Source organism: Echinops telfairi, unplaced genomic scaffold (assembly GCF_000313985.2).
Source record: "Echinops telfairi isolate 266 unplaced genomic scaffold, ASM31398v2 ScPeMD7_70;HRSCAF=299, whole genome shotgun sequence".
In the NCBI taxonomy this organism is placed as follows: domain Eukaryota; kingdom Metazoa; phylum Chordata; class Mammalia; order Afrosoricida; family Tenrecidae; genus Echinops; species Echinops telfairi.
This window is the reverse complement of record NW_022103968.1, coordinates 61,915,646-61,925,880: the sequence shown is the minus strand read 5'-3', so window position 1 is coordinate 61,925,880 and position 10,235 is coordinate 61,915,646. Positions and strand designations below refer to the sequence as shown.

General features: G+C 53.9%; 1 protein-coding gene across 1 annotated transcript in view; it reads left to right on the top strand.

The window, feature by feature from the left end:
- Nucleotides 1-6,873: 6,873 nt before the first annotated feature.
- Nucleotides 6,874-10,235, top strand: part of AIFM2 (apoptosis inducing factor mitochondria associated 2) — a 17,567-nt gene continuing 14,205 nt past the window's right edge. Inside the window, exons 1-2 of the mRNA XM_045291683.1 lie at nt 6,874-8,335; nt 8,668-8,864. Coding sequence (XP_045147618.1) covers nt 8,158-8,335; nt 8,668-8,864 — 375 coding nt within the window. The 5' untranslated portion in view covers nt 6,874-8,157. The remainder of the gene's footprint in view (nt 8,336-8,667; nt 8,865-10,235) is intronic.

Below are 10,235 nucleotides of genomic sequence, written 5' to 3'. Positions count from 1 at the left end.
AGGGGACTGGTCACTGGGCAGCTGAGCGTTCCTGGGGGAGGTCCATGCCTGCGTAGAGGGGCTTTGCACGCTTCGTTTAAGGGAGACCCGTATGTAAAATATCAAGGAGGTCTGTGGTAGTGGTGGTATGTGTGGCGCCTACCTAGAGCACCTCATCCTCAGGCCCCACCTGCCTTCCCACACCACCTACAGGGGTCCCCGCTGGGAGCACGGTGTAAGCAGCGGTCTAGAGCAGACCTATTCACAGAGGAGGAGACGGAGGCCCTGCTGAAGCCTGGGATTTGGTCAGGAGCTAAGCTGATTTGGTGTTTATTTCAGAGTCAACCTAGTCTTTGTCCAGTGGTGAAAGGAGGAGGCCTGGTGGCAGAGTGGGTTGTATGTTGGGCTTCTAACCACAAGGTCAGCAGTTCGAACCCATCAATTGCCCTGAGGGAAGAAATGAGGCTTTCAGCTCCTGTGAAGATGTGTTGCCGAAACGTCTCTACTCTGTCCTAGAGTTGCTGTGATTCAGAATCAACTTGAAGGCAGTGGGTCCTTTGTGTTTAGGGTCCAGGTGCAGGTGTGGGATTTAAGGGGACCACAAAGTGGCTGGACCTCAAGAGGGTGTACACATTTCTGGGACCCAGGTTTTCAGTGTATGTGGCACCTCATCTTGGGTGCCTGTCCACCACGACCTGCTGTCTCCTGAAGGGAGATGGGAGACAGCCCCTTTCTTCAGACTTTGAGTTCTTTTTAGAAATTGTTTTCTGGATTACATTCGATGTGTTTTCTGGGGGCTGGTATACCCCTTTGAAATGGTCCCTGGTGTCCAGTGAGGAAGGCCACCATCCCTTTCCCTTCCCCCAGGTGACAGGGGAGGCCCAAGGTGCTTCTAGCAACCCGATCACCCAGATGGTTGTGTTAGACAGTGTTCTCTAGAGAGATAAAACCAAATTGCTGATAATTTAATATATTTATTTATAAAGATAATTAGATATATAACAAGAAATGAACTGTTAAATCATATACAGATAAATATATAATACAAGAAAGAAACAGTTAAATTATAAAGCACTACAAATGGCTCAATTCAACTCACTCCCGTGAGAGACTTGTGAGAGACTAGCAGTCCTTCAAGTCCAGTCTGCTGCCAGATCTTCCTCTATTTATAGAGAGAGCTAGGCTATGTCAGCACAGCAGCCAATCAGAAGGCAGGTCACGCAACTGCCAGTCCCCAGCTCCAGCGATGTCTTAAAGGGACCTCAACTTACAGTGACACAGTCCACAGGCTAGGCATCCCACAGGTAGTGTAGCCTTTAAATTGAGGCACAGGACAAGCAAGGCAGCCGCACACTGGTCCGATGATCAAAGATCGAGAGACAAGAAAGGCGAGGCTCACCAAGCCATTTATCTCTCTGCCCTTCAGTTAATCCCACTTGTGTATCGGTCCAGGCTGGCACAATAAACTATCTCAACGGTCATTCTGGAGACATGGCTGTTTCCAGAGCCGATGTTGAAAGGCACCCACAGCTGTGAGCAGTGATGATGTAATACATGACGACAGCCTAAAGTACTGTAATCTCCATGAAGCAATCCTGGGCGAGAGTCTAGCTCTGATCTGAGCCCTCCCAGTTCCTTCTGTGTGTCTTCTGAGGCCTGGCCTCACCACGGTGCTGGCATTCATTTAACCTCCTCACTGGCACAAGATCCTTCAGGGCCCTTGGTGTTGTTGGGTAAACGTCTCTGTGACTTGGTGAAAGTTCCTGCTGGTTCAGGCTCAGTGCCCTTGGTAGAGAAAACAGGATTACTAAGCAAATGAGAGGGCAAACCAGATTGGGTGTGTGATGTTGGTGGCATTGGTGGCAAGCAGAGCGAAGAGCTAATGTTGAAGTTTCCGGAACTTTGGGGACGTCCAGTCAGGCCAGCTTTTCAGCAGACCTTCTTGGATCTCGGCAGGGAGGAGAACAGTTGAGGTGTGCTTGGCAGTTCTCCAAAAGCTAACTGTAGAGTTTCTAACGCAGCAATTTCATTCCTAGGTGTAGCTGCCCAAGAGAGTTAAGAACATGCATCCAGATAAAGACTTGTGCACACGGGTTTATGCTAACCCAAAGTAGAAGCAGCCCAAAGGCCCATGAATGGTTGAAGGCAGTACAAGCCTGCCGTGCATATTATTCATCCATAAGAGGGAATGAAATCCTGACTCGTGTTACATTAGGGATGCGCCCTGGAAGCGTTAGGCAGAGTGAAACCTGCCAGCCACAGAGGCCACCCTGTGTGTGGCTTCATTTACAGGACACCTGGCGCCCTGATGACACTTTGGGCTGAGAACTACAAAGTCAGCCCAAACCATCTGCTGTGCTTGGGGAGGAAGACGGTCCTCCTGGAAGGAGCTCTACTCTGGGAAACTGGGAAACTCACGGGTCAGTTCTCCCGTCCTCTAGGGCTGCTGGGAATTGGCATGGACTCTGCAGTGAGTTTGGATTTCGGAGGCAAATGCACAGAGACAGAAGGTAGCGTAGCGGCTGCCACAAGCTGGAAGGGTGGGGAGCAGGGCATGGCTGCCCATGCGGTTTCCTCCGGTGGGGCGATGACAATGCTGAGGGTTGCACTAAACTCCGAAGCAAACTGACTGCCATGGAGCTGATGCCGACTCCTCCCACCACATAGGACCAGGGTGGAGCTGCCCCTTTTGAGTTTCCGACACTGTCACTATTTACGGGAGTAGAACGCCCTGTCTTCCTCCCCTGTTGCTGCTGGTGGTTTCGAACTGTGGGACCTCTGTGGTTGCAGCCCGTCACATGTAACCACTGCACCACCAGGTCTCTCCAAGACCATTGCCCAGCAGGTGGAAACCACTTGCTCGTGCCCCTGCAAACAGTGAACTGCGCAGTCTGCGTGTTATGTCGCAGCTGAGAAACCAGGTGGTGTGAAACTTCCCTTGTTTTTGAAGCTCTATTGTTTTTGTAGGTGCTGATTTAAAACAAACAAACAAACGAAAATCAAACTGTACGAAAGAATAAAACCAAGACATCACGGGTGGCCAGGGTTAGTAGCATTTGGCCCAGGCTAGACTGATGAGCAATGAACTTGGACAAGGCACTGAATTTCTTTCCAAGATGAATAGGACCCATTAAGTAGCTATTTGGTGTGAAGCTAGGGGTGAATAGCCATGCACATGGTTACATCATGTGTGTCTGATAGCCTATAAGTGGGATTAGACTTCGCATGCTCTTCTGATGCCCGACATTCTCATGGGCAAACTTTTCATGTTAAAAAGCAAATTATCCAAGAAGTGAGAGAAAGGCCCTCATCGCCGGCCGTTTCCTGGCGTTAGCTGCGTGCTTTCCTCCCTTTGTCTCCTCTGGGCTGTTTGCCTGACGCTGCTACGTTTCCACAGGGGAGCTTAATTCCACGCATAGTTAAAAAGTAGCATAAAAGTGATCAGACAGCTACACAGGCAAACCAAGGCCAGCTCAACAATGTTGTTGTGTGTGATACAGTGACGGGGATTAGGGACAGAGCAGTCACGGGATTACATGCACCCCTCTCAGTGGTCCCTCCCCTGTTCCTAGGACTGCACCTCCCCTCCCCTTTTGATCGCCCTAACAATTCCATCCCACGCAGTAAGTTTGGGCATCATTTCCTAGCGAAGCTAAACCATCGACTGGCTTTACGGAAGCTTCAGGGGAGTTGGCTTTGAGGTTAAAGATTAGTTGAAGGCAGTAGTTTTCAGGGGTCATCCAGCCACAGTGGCCCCAGAATGTCTAGATTCCATGAGAATTAGAATTCTTGTCCACATTTCCGCCTCCTTTTGGTCAGGATTCCTCTGTAGAATCTTTGTTCTGAACATTCAGTCATAAAACCTGTTTCTGTGGGCCACCCTTACTTTCTAAGCACCTACAGAGTGTGGCGTCGGTCCATGTGGGAGGCTCCTGGCTTGGGAGGCAGCTCTCTTTGGGCCTAGGCATGAAAGGGCGTTGGAGGGTTGCCCACATGGCCGAGTGTTGGGTAAGGGCAGCTGCAGGGGGGCAGGGTGTCTCTGGCTGGAGAGTTGCAGTCTGTCTTGCCCTGTTGAGGGTGTCATGGGTCAGTAGGGGAGAGAGAAGAGCAGATTCCAAGGAGAGACCTCAGGCAGTTTGCCATGTAAAAGCCACCTCTCCCTGTCCCTTGACTCTGCCTCTGGCCCTGCCTGGCCCTGCCTTCCGGCCTCAGACCGCACCCCTGCCTGCCTTCTGTGAAGAGCTGTCCTCCTGCAGTGTGGGAAGGGTTTGCTCTTTGGAGAAGCTAGGTTTTGATTCTGCCCGAGGGGCTTCAAACATTCTCCCTTCTCCTGGAAAGGCTTGTGTGTCCACGTGGCCTGCAGCGCTGGTGAGTCCATCGGCCCAAATGGGGTCCCGTCCGTGCTGGCCTCTGGCCTCCCCTCCTACCTCTTCTTCCCCGAAGCCCTTCTTTTCCTGTGGCTGGGCCCCGACCCCAGCCCATTTTGTATTCCAGTAGTGTGACCTGACTCACAGTGGAACCCCCACCCCAAGCTGTGTGGGCCTCTGTCGGGACCTGTACCCAGCCAGGGGGGCAGTGGGGCTTTGGGGTGTTTTCCTGACCTCTTCCTTGCAGCCAGCCCCAAGGGGCTATGCTATGCCAAAGAGGCAGGCGAAGTGTCTTTATCCTATAGCCCACCTCTTCTGCCCCCACCCCCACCCTCCGCTCCCAGGCCCTGCTCAGGTCCTGGCGCCCACTCTCCTGAGCTCTGGCCAGGCCTCGGGGTACCTCAGATAGGCCTTGAGGCTCAGTTGGAAGGTTCAGCTTGGTCAGCAAATGTTCCGTGGGTGAACCCTGGACAACCCCTTGAGGGCCTGGAGCTGTACGGGTGGCATCCCCTGCTGAGGGCTTAGTTTCTCTATCTGCAGAATGGGTGGATGCAGTGCCCGGGGGCACTGGAGGCCAGGAGAAGAATGCTAAGTTCCCTGTGTCCTGTGTCAGAGCTACAGGCCCTAGGGAGAACCAGGGCAGTGGGCCGAGTAACTGGGAGACAATCCTGGCTGGAAAGCCATGTGTCTTGTGTGCGCGCAAAGAGATCTCGGGGGTGAGCTGCTGGGGTCCTTACTGCCCTCCCGTCACTGCAGGAGGGGCTCCGCCCCAGCCTCATGGGCATACATGGAGAATGGTCTCCCAGGCCGCCCAGTCGGCTGGACCACACTCCCCATCGTGCCTTTTGTCCTTCAAAGTTGACCCTAGAGGCCACTTCCTTCTCCCATGCCACTCTCTTATGTCCTCCATGCTACCTGCCCCCACCCCTTCCCTGAAGGCCTCAGCGGTTGCTCTGCTCCAGCCTCTCCTTAGGGCACCCCCTAACACCTCCCTCGCACCAGGACACCCTGCCTTCTGAGGCTGCCCCGCATACCCGCTGGCAGGCCCTGTCCTCGCTGCCCTGGAGCCGGTTCCAACCCACAGCCAGTCTGTTGGGTAGTCGAGCTGCCACGTAGGCTCCTGAGATACATCACTGCAGAAGCAGAAGGCTGTGTATGTCTCCTGAGCAGAGGCCGATGGGTTCGAACCACTGACCTCTTGGCTAGCAGTCCGGTGCTTAACCCATGATGCCAGCAGGGCTCCCTGCTGCACTGGAACCCAGGCCCCTGGTGGCAGGTTCTCGTGGATGGCTGCACCCATTTCCCAGGGCTGGAGCTCGGCCTTGCCTGCTTGCCTTTCCCCTTAGCCTGCCCCATCCTGCCTGGTCTCCATCCTCTTTCTGGGCACCGATTTGCCTACGTGTCCATAACTAGTGTGGTTTCATCTCCTGGCAAATGTTCTTCCCTACCCCTTGTCTCCTGGGGTGCCTCTCCCCTGCAAGTCCCCATCCCCAGGGTGTGACTTCCCTATAGCCCCCTCTTCCCCCTCGCCACTGCCTCTGGTCACAGTAGGACCCACAAGTGGGTAATAATCAACTACAGTGAACCCTTGTTTATCGCGGTTAATCGGTTCTAGACCCTACCGTGATAAATGAAATTCCACGAAGTAGGATTCCTTATTTGTAAATCAAATATTTTCGTAGTTAGAGCATAGAGGACATGAAAAAACACCCTTTAGTCACCATTACACTCGTATTACCCAATTTATTAAACGAAAAAGGGAAAATACAGTAAAACATTTTGGACGTTACAATGATCATTTATTATTTATTATATTATTTATGGCATCTAGTTTACAGTATTACATATTTCACATACAGTATTATTATACATAGTTCTTACAAATACTGTAATCAATAGCCTATGAAATGACTTAAGGGATGTACTCTACAGGTGGGTCGCCGTCTTTTTCCTCTGAAGGAGCGGGTGTAGGCAGTGGGTGCTGTTACGCAAAAACCGCGATAGAGTGAAGCCGCGGAAGTCGAAGCGTGAAGTGGCGAGGGTTCACTGTAATTGGTTTCCAGGCCAGGGCTCAAACTGCAGACTTGAGGGCTGGGCGGAACCCGGGGCCAGGCTTGGCAAGGATGGTGAGACTGCGTCATCTCACGCACTTTGGACAAGTTGTCAGGAGAGACCAGTCCCAGGAGGACATCCCGTTTGGGACAGTGGAGGGGCAGTGAACAAGAGGAAGGCCCTCCGCATGATGGGCTGACAGCGGCCTCACACAGAACAGCGGTGAGGTCGCCAGAGGACCGGCGGCAGCTCCTTCTGTTGTACTGGGTTGCGGTGGGTCAGAAGCAACTCCGTGGCACCTAACAACACCCACATGCTTAAAGACCTTGTTTTAAAAGTTCTGGTGCTGTGGGTTAAGCGTTGGGTGTTAACTGCAAGGCTGGTGGTTCAAACCCACTCATCCACTTTGAGGGAGAAAGACGAGGCTGTCTGTTCCCGTAAAGATAGACAGTCTCAGAAGCGCTATGCAGAGTTGCTATGAGTTGGAATTGACTGGATCCATGGCAGTGGATTTGGTTTTTTGTGATATTGGGGCATCTGCTCTGAAGTTCCCCACAGGGGGGCACTGGGTCTTGTGACTGTACACCTGACCGCCACCCACGCTTACATGACCCACCTGTCTGGTTTCCCCGAGAAACGTCGCTTTATTTAATCGTGAAAAGCCCTCACTGCCATCGAGTTGATGCTGACGCACAGCGACCCCATAGGACAGGGTAGGGCTGCCCTGTGAGTTTCCAAGACTTCACTGACGGCAGGCGCCGTAGTGCTCGGTTGGTGAGTGCATGGTCAGTAGTTGGAATCTACTGGCGGCTCTTTGGGAGAGAAGACCGGGTGATCTCTTCCCGTCAAGGTGGCTGCCTCAGAAGCGCAGTGAGGCTGTTCTCCGCCTGACAGGGCCGCCGGGAGTCAGTCAGGATTCACCCGCCAACACACAGCAACGCCTAAGCTAACCACCATCACCTGGCCTTTTGAGTCTGCAAGCTCTGCCACTACCGTTGCCGGGACTTGCAGGCCTGCCTGTCTGCCACCCAAGGACAGGAGGCGGCGCAGCTTGTCAAGAGCAGAAGCTGTGATTGTGCGTTGGGTTGGGTAAAGGCGGCTCCTCTCTCTGAAGGTGTTGGATGCAGTGTAGTAAGTGGGAAAGATATATACAGCTTGTTTAAAGTGTGTAAAAGAGCGTCCACCTGGAAGCAACGCAGATCCCCTTGAGAGCAGGGGACTTGGGCGGTGCGGCAATGGGATCCCTGGTTCCTTTTGAACCGAATCCAAATATTAGAAAATGTAAATTCTTTTTTACTTTATAAGTATTTCATTGTAAACAGAAATTTTCTTTTTTGGTCATTTAAATTATGGGCCTATTCCAAGCCTGTGGTTTGCATTGTTTAGTCACCCTAGGAGAGGTCATTTTGTATTTCTTATTAATTATGAGCATTTGCGAGTATTTCCGTGGTCCTTGTTCTCCAAGATGGCAAACCACGCTTGCTCTGTGCTCGCTCTGCCGTTGCTTTTAAGAGGAGCCGTCACTGGGAGCTTGGGAAGGTGAGAACTGATACTGCATTCATCACAAGGAAGCGAGCGGCGCAATGGACAGCCTGGCTTACATATGATTGAAAACGTAAATTCCTTATGGGATGATCATGCTGTTTCCAAAGACCAACCAAGCCTGGACATTTGAGGCCTTTCTCTTTGGGGGTGCACCCCCCCACCCTGCTGATGCTAGTGGGGTGTCTCCTGCTTTCCCAGCAGCACTTGGCTCGCCATGGGGTCCCAGGCCTCAGTGGAGGTGGGGTCGGTGCACGTGGTGATCGTGGGCGGGGGCTTCGGCGGGATGGCGGCCGCCAGCCAGCTCCAGGTGCTGAACGTCCCCTTCACGTTGGTGGACATGAAGGACGCCTTCCACCACAACGTGGCAGCCCTCCGGGCCTCCGTGGAGAGTGGTAATGTTTCCCCTTCCTGGGGCTTGCTTTGTGAGGGTGGGCTTGGCCTGGCCCTGGAGCTGGGACCGCATGGGCTGGGCACAGTTCTTCCCACTCACACTCTACCAATTCCAGAGAGGGTTGAGGGCACTGGTTTCCACAAAGCTCCCAAGAAGAGGTCCCAGGGGTCAGCTTGAGCTTTTCTGAGGGCTCAGGGCCCAGGCTGGCACTTTAGAGGGTGAGGGGTGGGGGTGGGCAGCCAACTGGCCAAGGGCACTCCTGTCCCTGTGCCTCCCAGGAACAGTTCTGGGCTGTTCTAGCGCACGGTGACCTTTCCTGTGTCCATCTCCCAGGCTTTGCCAAAAAGACTTTCATCTCCTACTCGGTGACCTTCAAGGACAACTTCCGGCAGGGCGTGGTGGTCGGGATCGACCTGAAGAATCAGACCGTGCAGCTGCAGGGCGGCGAGGTGAGCGCCGGGGTCCATCCGCTGCCCAGTCCTAGAGGATGCGGCTGGTTGTCCAGGAAACGCAGAGAGATAGAGAGAGAGACCTGTGACCGCTGAGCACGAGCCCAGGGCTGGGCAGATAGCAGATTCTCCTGCAACAAAGGCCTGCCCACAGCAGCCGTAAGAGCGTGGTGGCAGGTGTTTGTTGACCCTTTATTAGGTGCCTGCCACCCACTGTTCTAAAGATTCCCAGACATTTTATTTACTGTCGACTGTGACTGTGAGCTGGGTGAGAGCCTCACTTTACCGAGAGGTGAACCAGCTGGCTGAAGATACCCTGGCTGGGAAGAGACTAAACCAGAACTTGAACCCAGGCCATCTTACCCCAGCACGCAGACTCGAGAAGCCAGTGGCCCTGGGATCCCAGTGCGAAGCCTGGCCAGCCCAGGGGCTGCCTCCCTGCCCCAATCACAGGCTGGACGCCTGGTCAAGCCTGCGTGGCCCCACGCATCCTGGACCGGCAGTCATGGGGCAGAGGTGCTTCTTTACGTGTTTGTTTGCGTCATGCTGGGACGAGGCTCCAAGCCCAAAGGAGACCTGCTGCCAGCCAGCCGCTGCGACCTGAGATGACCCCATGCCTTCAGAGGAGAGCTGTGTTCCTCAGGGGCTCCTTGGCTGTCATCTGCACAGAAACACCGCCAGGCTTTGCTTCCAGAGCACTGCTGGGTGGGTTTGACCCCACCGCCTTTAGTTTAAAAGCCGAGTGCAAACCGTTTGCATCCCTGAGGGGCCGGTGAATGGCACTGAGACCCACGGCATTGAGTCAATCCGAGCTCGGAGCACCCTGTATGGCAGCAGACCTGCTCCCTGGCCTTTCTGGGGCAGAACATCTTTTACAGAAGCGGGCACCTGCATCTTTCTTGCATGGGGAGCCTGGGAGCTCGCAGCCATGTGTAACCTACTGCACTGCTGCATGCAGTGCAGGGCTTGGAATATTCCTCAGGCACAGACTGGACTGCAATAGGGAGCTACTGCTATCCCCCTACCCCCTTAGGCCCCTGCGGGTCACCTCGAGGCCCAGCCCCCGCAGCCTTCAGCGCTCCGGGGGATGGGGAAGAAGGCGACTCCTGCCATGAAGGACGGTGTGAGCTGGTGTGACGCCGTCCTCTTGACTTACGGTCAGGGCCAAAGACTGTCCCGGTTGGAAAGATTCCCAAGATGATCCTAGTCCTGTGGCTCCAGCCCTGCTTCACAGAGCCCTGCAGGGCCCCCAGGGTCTCTCGGGCCCCGTGGGGCAGAACAGGCCCAAGTCATCCAGAATCCTCTACGCACGTCTCTCAGAACAGCTCTGTTTGGCTCACTTGTTTGTGTTTAGCCCTGAACAGGATTTTTGGTTTCTTTTATTTTGGGGAGGCGAGGCGATGGGGAGGAGGGTCTGTTGAGGGAAAAGCTTCTTCAGAAATCCCCTTCCCA